The sequence below is a fragment of the Humulus lupulus genome, chromosome 4, assembly GCF_963169125.1.
Source record: "Humulus lupulus chromosome 4, drHumLupu1.1, whole genome shotgun sequence".
NCBI lineage: Eukaryota > Viridiplantae > Streptophyta > Magnoliopsida > Rosales > Cannabaceae > Humulus > Humulus lupulus.
The window spans coordinates 179,589,293-179,607,120 of record NC_084796.1 but is presented as its reverse complement, the minus strand read 5'-3'; the positions used below and the strand labels follow the sequence as shown (position 1 = coordinate 179,607,120).

Genomic DNA, 17,828 nt, shown 5'->3' with positions numbered 1-17,828 from the left:
TAGTCTAAGACATGAATATGTGAGACAACTGATTCAAGATGGAATCATATTGATCTCATATGTTAAAACAAGTGAGAACTTAGTGGATCCATTTACAAAACTTCTTGTGAGAATGTTAGTAAGTTCTACTTCAAAACTGATGGGATTGAAACTCCTAGAAGAATAGATTCACCAATGATGGAAACCTAACTCTCAACTTGTACAAATCAAGGGAAAGAGTTCAACCCTTAAGAACAAGTCATTGATAAGTGAATAGTTTCAACACTAAAATTATTGATGAGTTCCATCCAAGATGGTTAGTGTTGGTTGCTACCGAGTTAGGGTTAAACCTAGGGCTTTTAATGAAATTTAGTTGACTGTAACAAGCATCTATAAAGGTAGAAAAGATGTTGTAAGAACTTCACCTATGTGGACTTAGAGGTGGTGCCGCCTCTCATGGGTGTTGGAGTTTCTCCCCGGAAAGTCTATGAAGAGATGAGCACATGGCCATGATAGTGCTAAGCGAGAAAGTGAGAAAACAAAAGATATGGTGGAGTTGTGTGAGGCATCACCGGTGTTATCATATGGAATACTTGGTTCAAGCTCTAAGCTACTAATGATTTCGATAATACATTGTGGTATTTTCACTAAGATAAAGTTCAAACTAAAAGGCGCTTTATTTTATGCACTAAAATTGTTAAGCTAGAGAATGTGGCTTGTATTAAACCAAGTGGGGGATTGTTCTGATTTGTTAAATACAAATGATAAAGTATTAAAATACAAGCAAGGTATAAACACTTAGTAGAATTCACATAGTGTAGATGTGAATTTGAGTTTCGAATTGTAGGCACCTAGAAAATGTAAAATTGGGTCCAAAGTGATGCATAAAAGCATCTAAGGGTTCCCAAAAAGTTTGGTGGCATTTTGAGCATTTTTTGGACCTTTGGAAGTGTCCAAAGTCAGAGGGGTGATGATACGTCGCCACGCAAGAAGCGACACATCGCCTAGAAGCTAGGGTTTCCAGAAACCCTAGCAGGCGATGCATCGTCTGCTGTATTACATGAATTTACGTAAATGCTAAAAAAATGTGTTTTGCAAGTCTAATTCTATTGGTTAGACCTAATGACAGTTCCTACTCTATGTATGGGTCAAAAACAGTGATTTGAGAGACTTTATCACTCTCTCTAGCTCCAAGAATCTCTAGTTTTCTCCAAGAACTCCTCAGAAAAGTGCTTGACTTAGAGAGTTAAAGGCTTGTTCAATCTCAATCCTCATTTCCTCAAGAGAAGGCCTCAAGCATCAATGGTGGTTGGGAAATAGAGTATTAGGACGGTGTTTCTCAACGTGTATAAGCCTTGGTTTGTGTTTTGATTTTCTCAAGGGTTTGCTCAAAGTGGTGATTTGCCTAGGTTTTGAAGCTTCATCAAAACTTGAAGAACACCATTGTTCTACTAGGATTTGAAAGTTCTTTCTCAATCTTTTTTAAGTCTCTGTCAATCCAAAAATATTGTGTAGATTCTATTTTTTGTTGTGGTGTAATCTCACTCTCCCCCAACACTATCTGCAAGGCATATAACCACATTGTATTGGTGTATATCACTACAAGAAATCATGTTTTTAGCTACAAAAGTTTTAGCCACCAAATATTTTTGGTAGCAGTTAATTACCATTTGCTTCTAAATTTTGGTAGAAAAATGATTTAGTAGTAAATTCTAATCATACAATACCAGATATTACTGCTACCAAATATTTTGGTAGCATATTTATATTTTCAGCTACCAATGTTCTTTTGTAGCTAATATTATTGGCACCAATGAATAAATTTGCTACTAAATTTTGGTAGCAAAATGATTTAGTAGCAAATTATAATTAAATGATACTAAATACGTCTGCTACTAAAATATTTGGTAGCATATTTATATTGTCAGCTACCAATATTTTTTGGTAGCTAAAATTAAATATTAGCACCAAATATAAAATTGATCACTACAAGAAAAAATGCTTTTAATAACACCAAAAATGTGTTATCAAAACCTACGATAACACTTTCTGATGTGTTAAGACAGACTACGTTATCGTAGGTCAGGGTACTTTACATAACACTTTATCAGTGTTATACATATGTGTTATTGTACTGTCAACGATAACACAATTTCTGTGTTATTTTAATATATAGATAAGTGTTGAATTATGTTATTTATAGTCGATACTATAACACTTTTTTTGTGTTATCCTACACTTTAGTATAACACTTTTTTTGTGTTATACTACACTTTAGTATAACACATTTTTTGTGTTATACTACACTTTAGTATAACAAGTGTTATATTAACTTAGAGAAACATAATCTTTTTTTACTTACACAAAACTAGGAAAACAAATATGAAAGTTGAAGCCAAATAAGGTAACATAAATAGATTTTTATTAATTACTCAAATGTAATTACAATATTTAGTCTACTAGTCTAGGCTTAAGAAATCATATTACAACATAATTTATGCCCAATTCAGATTCCTTTACTACTAAATACAAAACAAGAAATGTATACAAAAATTAGTGAAATACATTCTTCCATTCTAAAGGCCTCAACTACAAATGTTGTCAAAAATTGCTCCAAAGAAATCATCTCAATATACCTGCACATTGTAAAAAAAAAGTCATTTTATTATTAAGAACATAAGTAACCATCGGGGCATCAAGTATGGCATCCAAATTAACATAAGTTTGGAAACTTCTTGGTTGTTTATATCAAACATTAAGTATTTGAGTAACATTAGTAAGTGGGACCAACAAGAAAAACAATTTAGGTTTGTCACCGTAAATGATGGCCACTAGAAAGATAAATATATAAATATATATAAATAAAGGATCAATAAATAAGGTCAAATTCATACTTTGAGTTTAAATAATGAGCAACAGCAAAGCCGATCTAATTCATACGATGATTTGATTTTAGAGACAAGAGCTGTAGTTTTGTCTCGACAAACCCTGCCAAATCTCGCATTTGCGCCTGTACCACAATAGATATAGAGCCATCATTAACCAAAACAAATTAAGGATTTAAATCAAGAAAAAGGTACTACTCACAAAAAACGATGTAATAAACAAGCATGATACTAGCAGCTATATTTAACAGTGAGGAATGGCCAAATGGAACATCAAAAAGTCTTCCAAATATCCATTTTATCGGTATTGCACTTTAAATAAAGGCACCTTTAACAAACATAATAATTATGCAATTTAAACCTAATTGAATATTTACTTCTATAAAATAATAATATTGTCTCAATAATCAGATGTTACTGTAATCCCCACAGTTCTTTACCATTGTTTCTAATAGCTACAAAACTCGAATTAATTCAATAAACCAGTTAGAAAAGATTGACCACAAAAAAAGGGGTCTTTAGGTAGAATATACATATATAAATATATATACATATTTATACATATAAAAATACCAGATTTAATTCAAAGAAGAAAGAACTCAAAATATGTAGTAAAGCTTTAGCTTACAATCTTAATACTGTGTCTGTGGATTTTGCTGGCTCTCTGCTGCGGATAGTTCGTCTTCCAAAGCTCCCTATATATAGAAAATTTACAGTTACAGAGCACAAGTATTAAAAATAAAGGTTGAAAATTTTAATGAAAGCCCAAGAGCCTAATTAGTCTCACTAGGAGTCCTAATCCTGATGCTAACTAATTAGACTCCTTAACTACATATAAAACTATCTTGAGTGGTCTTATGAAGTAATGCATTGACTATGCAGTCATCACATACATTATATCTCATCTTAAAATTAAACTATCACAAGGATTACAAGTAGAAAGTAGCTTGGACTACATTACCTGAATTGGGATTTGCCCATCTTCTGCATTTAGAATCTACAGCGACAGTGTTCCCTGAACATCAAAGTTACTGACACCACCATCTCATTTTAGTGTTACATTTAGTTTCTCCTCAACAGCCAAAGTGACGGGATCAGTTAAAGGTGGGGCAGATGATCTAGATTGGCCTGCTTTTGGCTGCACATCTTCAAGGATAACCTCCCCTTCTGCTTTCAAAGACTCCAAGAACTGGTTAGTCCTTTGTGATTTCCCTAACTGTTTAACCTGACCGAATATTACTTCTGTATTCCACAAATACTCTACATGGCTATCTATCTAAATGGAATTATAACAAATTTGACCATATATTATAAACAAGGTAGCAGACAAAAGTGAAAGAAAAAAAAATGAATAAACTTAAACAGTACACAAATAGCAAACATTCAAACTCAGATTTAGAGCATTGATCTCTTTCATATTTATAGAATACCAATAAAGCAACAACAAATGACATGATAACACCAGTTATATACACATATCAAGAAAAATGCTCTGTATGTGCAGGTTCTACTTATTCAAACCCTCATTTACTTCGGCCTAATGATTGAGATCACATCTATACAAAATAAAAAATACTAACTATATGCATTCTCTTTGCTTCTATCGTTCCTAGCATACACATAGGTCAAGGGTGGCCTATCATATTACCAGTCCAAGTTCTAATTGAGGGTATTCAAATCAATAATTCATGTTATACGAACAAGGAAATAAAACTAACTCTTCATGAAACCTCACAGACCAACCTTCACAAGATATGTCACATTGTCATTGCTATGCATATGAGATGGGAAAAAATATTATTTAACAGAAGTCTTTTCATGGTACCAAAGTCGCATTCATAAATCAACAGAAAAGTTACTGAAAATGGAAGATAAAGAAAACAGTAATATGCACCGGCGCAGATAGAGCAGGTTTTTCTAGTTGGTTGTTGTCCTGGTACGTATATCCACAAAAACAAAATTTAAATACAGTCAACAAGAAAAAAAAAAGAATGGAAGTAACATGAAAAAAGTTACCTAACAACTGGTTCTTGAGAATGGGGGCCAAAGGGCATGCCACTAAACATCTTATTGTTCCTGGAGAGAAATTTGAATGGGGCACTTGGTTATCAATTATAATACCAAACAGTGACTAAAAGGATCAGTTATGAAAAAAGAGAAACAGTATGAGGAATTCCAGTTCACAAATAAGTAGAACAGAGCAAAACCTTGCTTCTCCATTCCTAACTTTCTTAGGTTCTGCAAAACGTACAGCTATTGGCTTATCACAACCCTTCATTGACACCAAAGGCAAAATAAACAGAATGAATAGATAATAGACGCCTCCACATATATAATGTAAATTGCAATACATATATTCATGGAAGAAAAAAAAATGTTACCCTCACTGTGTAAGTTCTATTTAATGCTCTGATTGCTGCAACAGCCATGTCTAGATGAGAAAATCTAACAAACCCGCATCCTTAAAAAAGAGGACCAGATGTCATCATGTCAATATATAATTAATCAAGTTTCTACACTCATAATACTTTCAACCAAAAATTTATGCATAAAATGTAACAATAGAAAGTAATGGTAAATTATTGTACTACCAAGTACCAATGCATTCGCGCAAGAGAAAATTTTGGAATTTTAGCACATCATTTGATTTTAATTGATTGTCCTCTACAGATAGAACAAATTACTAGATATATCATACGTGTCTATAGTTTACTTGCTTCTTTCAGAATTAATTTCACATAACCCTGGACCAAGAAATTATAACAATTACTATGTAAGGGCCCAGCCGAGGAGGGATGCAAACCTCATACCTTGTGGGTCTAAACCACATATCCGATCATTAGAGCTACCCCTCTTTAATACTAATATATTATGCATTTCCATCAAACAATACAAAATTTATTAAAGATCCACTTGTTTGTAAATTCATTAGGAAGCCACAAAAAATATTTTTGGAGCAATATTTTATAACCAATTGGTCCATAACTCTGTGCATCAAACTCTTAGCACCTCGCAAAGATTTGATTTTATATGATCTAATAAATGTTCATTAATGTGAGATACATGAGCTAGACAAAAGTTGTTGCCAACGTGACATCTGATGCCTAGAAATTGACTAGATGCAACTACAAGAGGGAGTTCAAAAGGCACTGCCTCAAAGATCAGAAATATACCATGACGTTCTCTTTCTCTGTCTGGCTTGCCTGCATACTTGACCGTAATAGGCATTTGTTCCTAAAAAAGGTAAAGACAACAAAAACTTTAACCAATAACTCAGTTGATGCGACCACAGACAACAAGAGTATTCATATCCTCCATGTAAAGAGCACTAAAGCTTTAACTCACCCCAGGAAAAAAATGTTGATTGTTTAGAGCTGCAATGGCCTTGTCGGCTTCAATAGTTGTTGCAAATTTCACAAAACAGCTTCCTGTAAGAGAAAACTACATCTATTTCATTTCTGCAGTAACTATATGCAACATCAATACAAAGGGCAGCTACAAGGCATATCCTAGACTAATGAAATTCAGACTGATGAAAAATCAAAACACTAGAGACGAGCAAAATCATTGCAAAATCCAGCATGACTGTTAAGGTAGAAGTCAAACTCAGTTGGGTGGCAGATTTGGGTATAAAAAACTTGCTTAGCAAAACAATACTGCCATGAAAGTGATAAAATCTGACATATACATGATATAATCATCACTAGAAGTCAATTGAAAAGATCAGTGAACAATACAATGCAGAAATAAACACAAAAATGAAGTGAAAGTTCCTCCCTTTAAGTGGGTAGGTTCATATAAAGCTTTCTAGGCTTCATGTCCATCAATTAACGCAGCAAAAAAACTACTCATAAACATTTGCCATCATCTATTAAAGAACCCATTAACATACCAAACCAGAACAACAAAACAAGCATATGGAACACCAATAGTTTATCATAGAGGTTGATTAAAAAATGGAATCATAGAAATACGTTGATTAAAAAAATGAAAGACAATCATAGAGGGAATCGAAACCTGCTGGCCATTGTCTCCTTCTCTGTGGATTAGAATTTTCCCAATCTTGATTCCCTTACAACATGCTCTCAGAGCATTCTCCATACTCTCACCGCTGTAATGACAAGAATAAGTGTGCAATGAGAATATATCGAATTAGTACATTGTGAAAAATTACAGCTTTGAATCTTATTTTTTGGCCCAAGAATAGAAATCCTCTAGAGTTTGCTTCCATCTATAAAATTTATATGAAAAACTGACAAAAAAACACATGCCACAATTGCTTTGCGAAATTACCTCCTGATTATAGACACACCACATAATCTCTTACAAAAATCTACACCAGTATACACGGACTCTGCGAAAGACTAGAGATGTAAATTAGCTATCAGCAATTACAGTTTCAAGAAATTGGACTCTCTTAGCGAAATCAAAATTAGAAAAAGAAAACAAAATAATGAAGGTATCATCTATACATCATAAACTAACTTTAGTCTTTGAACAGCAAACATGCATATGAAGCATGTGTCCTAAACTGTCATATTAGGACAGTTAATATTAGATTTTCCTTTTTAGAGATTTGCAGTACTGACAACATAATGCTTTGCTTTTCTAATATGAGTAGTGGCACTTAATTGTTGAGGCTAAACAGTTAATGCCCTCACATTCAGACAAGAAGCTAATGTTACTCATATGCTAAAAAATTTCCTGTTTAAAAAAAGAAAAAACGAAATGTTACAATATGATAAGTAATTTTTCACATATAAGCTGAATGATTACAAAATTACATGAATAGTTGCTAACCTGATCAAGAACTGTACCAATATCCCTGTTTTTTTCTACTGTGTCACGCCTTATCCTCCTTGCTAAACGAACATCAGCATCTACACTGAAAATTTTTCAATGTGAAGTGCCTCAACTTAGTAACACTATAAAGTGACATATCACGGCATCCCATAGTTAATGCAGAAACTATAAAAGAAATCATTATATTAATTGAATCTCAAATGTAATGGTATAATACTGAATAAATTAGAAAAAAAAATAGTCAGATAAGCATCTCAAGACCACATATTTGTAGTAGTAACTAATGAAAAGCATCAGAAATACAGAGTAAGAACATCAAGTAGCCTAAATGATAAAAAAGAAAATAAATGACCTATATCGACAAATATCTTCATATTCATCAACTCTCGAACACGGGGATCATGAAAAATGAGAATGCCTTCCAAAATTATCACATCTGAAGGGTTTACCTGCACAACATATGCCACCATATTGTTGAAGTAAGGGTCCTCTAATTCAGAATTCTAATAGAGATAAGAAACATACTGATAATTGCAAGCATGCACATACTGTAAGTACTGAATAACTTTAATTCTCCTATAACTTCTCTTTGGTAAGACAAGTATAAGAAAACAAGAGGCAATTCATTAGACCAGCATGTTAAGAAAACAAAAGTTACCCTTCTAGGCGGGAAGACATTGTCTTTGTAACTCTTGAAGTCATAGTTTGGAATATCTACTGCTTGCCCATTCCTCAACTTATCCATAGAAGCTAAAAGTTTCTCATTATCAAATGCATCTGACAATAAAAGCAATTTTACATCAAAAGACATGAAAGAGACAGCATGCACCATATAGGATAAATACATACCATAGTTAGGCTAGTTATGGCTACAAAGCAAACCAATTCTAATGTGCCCCACTAAATGGCTAAAAATATACTATATTTTTGTGAATTTTTAGCAAGATACAGGTATTAGAAACTGTGTACAAATGGGCACTAAATTACATAAAGTTTAATAGCACAAACCTCATTGCTTGGTTTAAATGCAGTCAAACACTATATAATCCTAGAAAAAATATAATGTGACTAAAACAGAAATTCCCTCACCAGGATGATCAAAATTGTATTCATGTACTCTTGCATGTTCTTCTGGTGTCAAATTATGGTAAAAAGAATCCTGAGAAAGCATAAACAAAAGTATTATAAGAATGATGTGCAACACATATACACGGATATTTTTATAAATAAAAGCTTTCTAGATTTTACCTCAAAGCATAAAATGACATAAATATTAGAATATTTATGAAACAAATAAATAGCAGAAATATGGATTTCCATTTAGTTAAACTTACCATCATAAACCAGAAAATCCACAAGTACCCAAAAATGTGCCAAAAGAAAAATCAACACAAAACTATTTTAACCCTTGAGCTGAGTGTTACCAAGTTCAGCTCATAAATATAATTAAATTTATTACAAGCAAATAAATCAATAAGTATGTTTCAAATCAATTATATTCAAGTAGAGAAAACCAGAATCCTAGAATCATACAAATCATGAAAATTTTCATGATGAGATTACCTGGTTAACAAGAACATCACGCTGGTCATGAAGCTGCTGTATAATCATATCACAGACTATAGTCTTACCAGATGCTGCTCCACCAGCAACCCCTGCCATGCAAAGATTAATGTGATATCTAGAAGAGACTACAGAAGAACAAGCTTCTTTCAACAATTCTTCTTCCTAAAAGAACGAAAACCTTATGCGCCAAGACCATAGTCCAGCATATAGAAATACAAGAGGCTACCAAAGAAACAAAATAATGAATTTTTAAAAAAGCTAAGAATGGAAACAATAAAAATTTTAAGAACCACATAGATAAGAAGGTGAAATTTCGAGAAGATATATTAAAAATATATATATATACAAATCTTTTGTAGGGGGGCTATTTCCCATCCTGGTCACTATGTAGGTCCATCCCTGACCACAGCATAATTTTTCCCTCAACTTAGGATGATATCTATTTAGTAAAGAAAAGTGAAGTATTGGCTGCTTGTACGTGTTCCAATCCAAGTTTAAAGGCATATTCGTGATATATATTAAAAAAAATTAAAAAGAAGAATGTCGTAACAATGTAGTTTTCCAATCCAACTTTACCTATGACAAAAGGTTGCATAAGAATGTTATCTGTAGCAGAGGTTGTTGGTTGGTCCACATTTGAATGCCTTTCCTGCAGACCGTTCATGTGAAATCCAGAAAAATGAACCCCTGAGGAAGCTTCTATTAAGTCTCGTATCTACATGAGTCAACCGGTAATTAGTGCCATAGAAAGTTGCTGAAATTACATTAATAACAGAGAATGAAGCTTGCCAGATACCTGAAAAATTCCTATCAAGATACAAGCATATTATCACATCTTCATCCAATTTAAATGAGCATATATAAAAGAAAATAATGACTCTAGCTAAATCGGAAGCATACTCCTTCAGTCCTTAGTATCTTAGCAGTACAATGCAAACTATTCTTGTACTTGATCCCATGTGCTTCAGTATTGTGTTTTTGCAGCTTCACCTAATAAACAAACAAAAGTTTAACACACTCAATAAATATACACATAGATCAGAGGAATCAAAAACACGAAAGTATAACCAATAAGGAAATATAAAAACTTTAAATTCATTTTCAGTTCACAGAGATAATCTTGTAAGATATTATTGGTTAATACTTATGTTATCTCAATCTCATCCCGAAATTTTTTAAAAAACGATTAGCAGGGCAACCCAGTCATATGGTTTTCTAAGGCATTTGCTCTAAACTTTGATGCTTTTAATTCCCCATGATATGGTCTAGATTCATTGAAAGAAAAAAAAATTGGTTTCTAGGTTTTGAACCCCAAGTCCTATCAATTTCACTAAGAGTGCAATCAAACAAAAATATGTTAAATTACAAGCTAAACCCATGAAAATTTCACATAATCCAATGAGAATAAGATGAGAGATTACCTTTACGATGTCAACAGAATGGCCAATGGTGACGGTGGAAACTCCAGCGAGTAAGTCAGCGACGTACTGCTTGTAAGCGGGAGTGTCCCCCATCTAAAAAGGCCCTTTCTATCTGTGACTGAACATCACTGCTGCTATCATGGTCTCCTCCAATATCGAAGATGGAATTCAGAACACACCTGTTTCAATGGTTCGGTCCCAGCTAGGGAAAATGAGACAGAGAGAAAGAGAGGGTTCGGTCCGAGCTAGGGAAAATGAGACAGAGAGAAAGAGATGGTTGACAGAGAGAAAGAGATGAAGACTTCGGGAGGGAAAATGAGAAAGAGATGAAGACCGAGACAGAGAGAGAGAGAGAGAAAGAGACGAGGACTTCGGAGATAGGGAAAATGAGAAGGAAAATTTGCCTCTTTTTTTTTTCACTTGCCGCTTTTATTTTTACCTTCCCGCGCTTGTGACTGTAGTTATTAACTTTATATATACAATAACTCTTTTTAAATAGTATTATAATGATGTGTTATGGTAATGGGTGTTTGGTGTAGTGGATGCATTTTATATGATTTTATCTTTGTTTTTTTCCCATTTAGTGATCAATTCTTTGGTAGTAGAAATAAATTTATTGCTACTAAATTATATCATATTTTGGCACTAGCAAATAAAATATTTCTAATAGTAGTATTTTTGCTACAAAAGTATTGGTAGAGAAAGTACACAATAAAAATTATAATGTAAAAAATATAGAATACCAAACATAAAGTAATTAAATTTAGATTTGTGTTATGGACTCTCAAGAAATTAATAATATTTTAATTCGTAAAATAATTTTATTTTTTAAAAAATAAGATCAAGGTAAAAAAAACTAACTAAATGTATATGGAAAAAATCAAAAGATAAAATTAAAAATATCATAAGTACAATAACAAACTCGAAGGAAAATAAAAGTAAGAAACTACATAAGCCATGTATAGGGATGCATATAACTTTCCTAAAACAAAGATATTGCATTGAACCTATGGCAAGCCTCAGTTAAAAAACACAAAATGGAAAATCCAATGGGAAAAAGCCTCTTGGGGAAAAAAAAGAGCATAGTGACTATAAAACTATTCAAAATAAATAAAAAACTAGAACCACAAAACTCTTTGGATTCAACTTTTGAAAATGAAAATTGGAGAAGGAACTATAGTATGGCTCATTGGAATTAGTCAACCAATTCTATGAATTCGTCAGCCCACTCCACTCGAATTTGATCAATATTATGTTTTGTGTAATCTTTCATCTTCTCTTTGCACTGTAATAAATAAATGTAAGTAATAATGAATATTAGTCAATTGTATAGTATAATAACAAAATATTCTATTTCAATAGTATTTATATACATCTTACATGAGTAGTTAACCAATTGATAGGTCTAGAATTCATGCAAAAGTCACGCATATATATCATTACATAATATCCACACTCAATATTCGATGGTTGTTGAGGACACTACACAAATTCATAAAATGTAAATGACAAGATAAAAAGATATTGATAATTTAAATTTTCAATACAATATTATATTGTAATATTTTAAAGTAACTATCAAATGTAATATATATTATGTGATATTATTTTATAACTTACCTTTATGGATTTCCATGTAATCTCTTTTGGTTGCCTATTTGTGGAGGTATTGTAGTAATCAAAAGCCCAAATAAACAAATAAAATATTTAATAATAAATTTAAAGTAAAAATTAAATAAGACTAATCCATATCACTATTTAACTTACATTGCCATTAGACTTTTAATTTCGTTACGTGGGGGTAGTCTAATTGGATCAAGCCAATAACATGTATCATGCAATGGATCAATTATTACTAGCATCCAATGATATCTGCTGACCATAAAATATGATATTGTATATAAATTAAGATATTGATAATGTAATTAGTTAAATAAATAAATCTTACCCAATATGAATAGGAAGCAACCAAAATTGTCATGTTTCTGTGTCTTCCAAGCGATTTGCCATTGATATTGCATTTTGTGTTTGACACGAATCCAAAGCCAAAGTTGGATGAAAGAAACGAAAATATTGTGCTCGATTTGCTTTTTCCAACTTTCGATGTAAGATCCTAAATATTACAATTGAATTTGTAAGACAAATAATGTTATTTTGTGCATGAGAATTATGTGAAAGGTATTTCTTTTTTACCTGATCCAAAATTTTATACAAGGAGCTCCAATCTCTGTCATGGTGCCAAGGTGAATCACATCTTCAGGTGAAATAAATATGTATTGATCACTATCCAAAATTTATGGGTCCATGGCAATACGAAATGTGTGTGAAGGTTCATAAAGTCGAACAGCTAGTAATACATCTTTTACACTCTTTGGAGCATCCTTGGGCATCTCAAATTGAATTGGAAATTTTTGCACTTCCTTTAAACTTGTGGAGGATGTACTGAGAGTTTGTGAAGAATAAGGTTGATCTTTTCCTTTACATGGCTCCAGTTGCGGTGAAAGACTATGTTGTTTATTCTGAAACAAAATATAAAATTAATAATTGATTAGAAAAAAACATCATAAATTATAGGTAATATTGGATTTAAAATTTAATGAAACCATTGATGGAGGAGGTGTGATTTGTGACTCTAATGCTCTTTGATCTAATAATCGACTTTGTTGTGATTCGTAGAACTTCTCCATATTCTCTTGAACAATTCTTGCAATGTTGTTATTTTGTTCGTTTTTAAGATCTTCAACGATTTTCTCTAATTTCTTCAAACGTTCATCTTCAATCTCTTCACGTTTGGATGATAACTAGGTTGGCATCTTCTTTCCGGGTATAGGACCAAAACCTCGTAACCAACCATATTTTTCTTCGCCTAAAACTTGCCTGTATATAGCAGCCTCATCCACTACTCGTAACAATCCATCTTCAAATTGAATGAGTTTCTCTTTTCGTAACTCTACCATTTCCTTCTACAATAACAACAAAATAGTAGTGTAATAGTTTTACAAAATTTAGAAGGTAAAAATTCATAATTTTTAAAAGTCGAACATACATATTTGTCCTCGGCTATTCTGTGGGTCCACTCATTCTTAATTGTACAATGAGTTTTTCGAAACATTTCAATCTCTCCAAACTTCATTGTTTCTTGTTGTACTTTGTCATCCATTATTTGTTTTGATTTCTGTAATGCATTTAAATAATTAATAACATTAAATATAATAAAATTACAATGATATTATGCCAAATATATGTTTACCTCCTCATGTAAATACTGAATAAATGACTTAGTTCCACCAGAATGCATAAAAGAAACACTTGATCTATTTTTTGACCCTGCAATTGACTATTTCTACAAAATACTTTTCATGTGAGTTTTAAGAATTAAAAATTATGAAATGTGTACAAATAATTCAAGAAATGTAGGATACCTTCCATTCTTCGTTAGAGAAACATTTATTGCACATCCATTGCCAATCTTCATCTCTTAGCACCAATTTCACAGGCCGATTTTCTAATGGATTCTTACCTTCTTTGATGATATTCTTGTACTCTCTATGAAAATTATTACGATAATCTTTATAGCGCTCTGAACAATAGTGATTGCAAATAGTTTCAAGATATGGATCTTTTTTAAAATCCATCTCGAATACATCCTGCAAAAAGAATTTCAAAAAATAAATTGTCATGCAAAAAATATTATAAAATAAGTATGGTAACATAAACATACCATGATACGAGCATATACGACTTTCTTATCTTCTGGAGGAACTTTAGCCCAGCCACTATACTGAAGTGGAGCATGATGGCGTACATTTACACCAACAATGTTTGCAAATGCAGTGGCATGCGTCCCATGAACTCGAAGTTCACCTTTTTTATAGGAAATCTTTAACTTACTTGCATCATCCTTTAATAAGCGTGTGACACCATCCCCACGAGTAGGGCCACGAGTTCTCTTGCTTGATTCTGTCAAATAATTGTTATATTACTTATAATCATAACTATTTTCATAAATTTTTAATGTATATATTATCATATTATCATAAGTTGTACATAAACCATTTATACCTTCTAAGGACTTGTGTATTTCATCATTTAATGGTGTTATTGAATCATCATTGGAAGAACATAGCAAACGAGGAGGAGACTGTGTAGATGATGAAGAGTTAACATGCGTCCTCTGACGGCCAAACACCCTTCTAGTAGTTATTGGTGGATCGAGAAACTTCTCATTTGTCATGATTAAAAATCTAAAAAATATAAATTTTTTATTATCATATAATAAATTTGCATATTCAAAACTTTACAAAAAATGAAAATAATAACACACTTTATACTTAATCAATTTCATCACTCAAAGTTATATCTTCAGAATCATCGACTAAAGCTTCTTCATTGGTATCGTCACTGTTTATATCACTTTGAACTTGATCATTATGATTTATTTGAAGTTCATTGAACAATTGATGATTATCACATTCTATATCAAAATTCACGCCAATGTCATTCGAAGATTCTTCTTGATATGCTTCAGAACTGTTGATAATTGGATCTTCATCATCAACTTCACCATCCATTGGCTTTGATGGTATATCCCAGTTGTGACGATGATTTACTTTTTGTACCACTTTCCAATCTTTCTTATCTTTTCTTTTTTTAATGTCATCCAAATAAAAAATCAAACTTACTTGATTTGCAAGAACAAATAGTTCATCTTCAAACCATTCTGAGTTGATGTTGATACTAGTAAAGTTATATTTAGAGTACATTCTATCACTTCCATTGGTATTGTACCAAGAGCATTTGAACAATATAACTTTGTTCAAATAGAGGTAATGTACTTCCCAAATTTCATTGATGACACCATAAAAATCACATATATTTCCATCATATTCTGCTTCAACGTGAACACCGTAGTTTTGAGTTAAAAGTCTTTCATCTCGACTTTTTGTATGGTATTGAACTCCATTAACCATACAACCAGCATATGTACAAGCCAAAAAACTTGGTTGCATTGCAATTGCATACAAATCTTCCTGTGCTTTACCCGATTTTGTTTCATTCATTTTTTTTTTATCTGTGATGGCAGATAAAATTATAAATGTAAGATCAAGACAAATAAAAAATTTAGAATATCAAACATTGATATTTAAACTTACTTTATTTTCAAACCATGTTGAAAATTCATTTTTTTGCACTTGATTGATATCCAGAATTCCTTGAGATTGTAAGAATAATCTATGTTCTCTGTGTTCACAATAAGTACTATGAAAGATTATTTTTATGCTAAAACCTAAATGTTGTTAGAATTTAAAAAATAAAATTATAAACTTACGTTAAATATGGTTCCAACTCAGGACAATTATTCAAAATGTACCATTGAACTTGGGTTCGTTGATCTTGAGTTAGTGTGATGGATGATTGTCTTCCAAATGGTCTTGTAGGCATGTTGAATATTGACAGTGTCGATTGTTTTCTAATTCCAAGGTAATCAGGATTGCGCTCAAGATGATTAAAGCGTGTTTCCATTCCACAAAGATACATTGAACAAAAATTTAGTGCCTCAGTAATAATGTATCCTTCAGCAATAGAACCTTCAGGTCGAGCTTTGTTTTTCACATATTTTTTCAAATGACCTAATTCCCTGAAATTAATTATGTTTTCAATATATAGTAATAAAGAATTGTATTCAATGATTATTTAATTTTTTAAACTTATGTTATAGATTTTGTTACCTTTCGATTGAATACATCCATTGCATTTGTACTGGACCACCTAACTTAGCTTCTAATGGCAAGTGAACCATAAGATGAATCATCACATCAAAGAAGGCAGGAGGAAAGATACTTTCTAATTTACACAGCGTGAGTACAACACCCTTTTCCAATTCATCTAAGTCTTTCACATATAATGTCCTCGCACATAGCTTTTTGAAGAATAACGACAGCTCAGCAATAGCATCCATTCCTTTCTTTTTCAAATATGGCCTTAAACCAATAGGTAACAACCTCTGTAATAAAATATGACAATCATGACTTTTCAACCCAAATAACTTTCCATCTTTCATGTTAACATTCCGAGAAATATTTGCAGCATATCCATTAGGAAATTTTACAGACTTTATGAACGTACAAAATTCTTGTCGTTCCTTCGCTGATAATGTATAGCATGCTACTGGTTTGAACCATTTGTTCCCCTTCTTTTTCATGTGTAGCTACTTACGAATATTTAAATCTTGTAAATCAAGTCTTGCCTTTTCAGTATCTTTAGACTTCCCATCAATACTAAATATTGTACCAACTACACTATCACATATATTTTTCTCAATATGCATCACATCCAAATTATGTATTAGTTTTAATTTAGGCCAATATTCTAACTCCCAAAAAATACTTTTTCGCCTCCAGTTCGTGTTATTTTCATAACATGCATCCTTCATTTGTTGCTTATCATCCTTAATGATCTTATCATTTTTACCTGCCCTACATTTCCATACACCTTTTAATTTATCTAAGATTTCATCTCCTGTTAAAATTCTTGGAGGTGAACGTTGTTCGATTGTACCATCATACTCCATATCATTGTGCCATTGGTGGTTCGGACACAAATATCGACGATGTCCCATGAAACATGTTTGTCCTCTTATTCGAAATGAAGATGTGTCATCTTCACAAACAGGACAAGCTTTATAACCTTGAGTGCTATACCCAGATACAATACCATATGCTGGAAAATCATGGATCGTCCACAATATTGCTACACGCATTGTAAAATATTCTTTATCAATAATATCAAAAGTACGTACACCATTTTCCCATAGTTCTTTCAGCTCATCGATCAGAGGTTGTAAATAGACATCTATGTCTTTTCCTGGAGCACGACGTCCCGGAATCAATAATGCCATCATTAAGAATTCTCGTTTCATGCATCTCCATGGCAGCATGTTATATGGCATTAGTAACACTGGCCACATACTATACGAGTTTGATAAATCACCGAATGGATTGAACCCATCTGTTGCAAATCCAAGCCTTACATTTCTAGATTCTTTTGCAAAATCTGGATATTGTCTATCAAAATCCTTCCAAACCTCTGCATCTGTCGGGTATCTAAGTACACCTTCTGTATCAACATGTTCTTCCTTATGCCACTTCATATCAGATGATGTATGACGTGACAT

The 17,828-nt window shown here is 32.3% G+C and overlaps 1 protein-coding gene across 7 annotated transcripts; it reads right to left on the bottom strand.

The window, feature by feature from the left end:
- Positions 1–2,384: 2,384 nt before the first annotated feature.
- On the bottom strand, positions 2,385–11,216 carry LOC133830999 (uridine kinase-like protein 3). Of its 7 annotated transcripts, none has more exons than XR_009892339.1 (19): positions 10,655–11,216; positions 10,134–10,223; positions 9,810–9,948; positions 9,231–9,322; positions 8,757–8,826; positions 8,326–8,444; positions 8,020–8,116; positions 7,665–7,744; positions 7,158–7,228; positions 6,882–6,975; positions 6,210–6,292; positions 6,038–6,098; positions 5,252–5,325; positions 5,072–5,136; positions 4,881–4,940; positions 3,826–4,089; positions 3,493–3,559; positions 2,874–2,989; positions 2,385–2,615 (listed from the first exon to the last, which is right to left on the bottom strand). XR_009892339.1 is itself a non-coding variant. In XM_062261154.1 (11 exons), exons 1-11 carry the CDS (start codon positions 10,745–10,747, stop codon positions 6,278–6,280), a joined length of 960 nt encoding a protein of 319 aa, XP_062117138.1. In that variant the 5' UTR covers positions 10,748–11,216; the 3' UTR covers positions 6,209–6,277. The 7 variants fall into 7 exon arrangements, 3 of the variants coding, with proteins under 3 accessions (XP_062117138.1, XP_062117139.1, XP_062117140.1); XR_009892338.1 differs by having other exon boundaries at positions 3,826–4,080; XM_062261154.1 differs by lacking the exons at positions 2,385–2,615; positions 2,874–2,989; positions 3,493–3,559; ... (3 more) ...; positions 5,252–5,325; positions 6,038–6,098 and having other exon boundaries at positions 6,209–6,292.
- Positions 11,217–17,828: the final 6,612 nt, after the last annotated feature.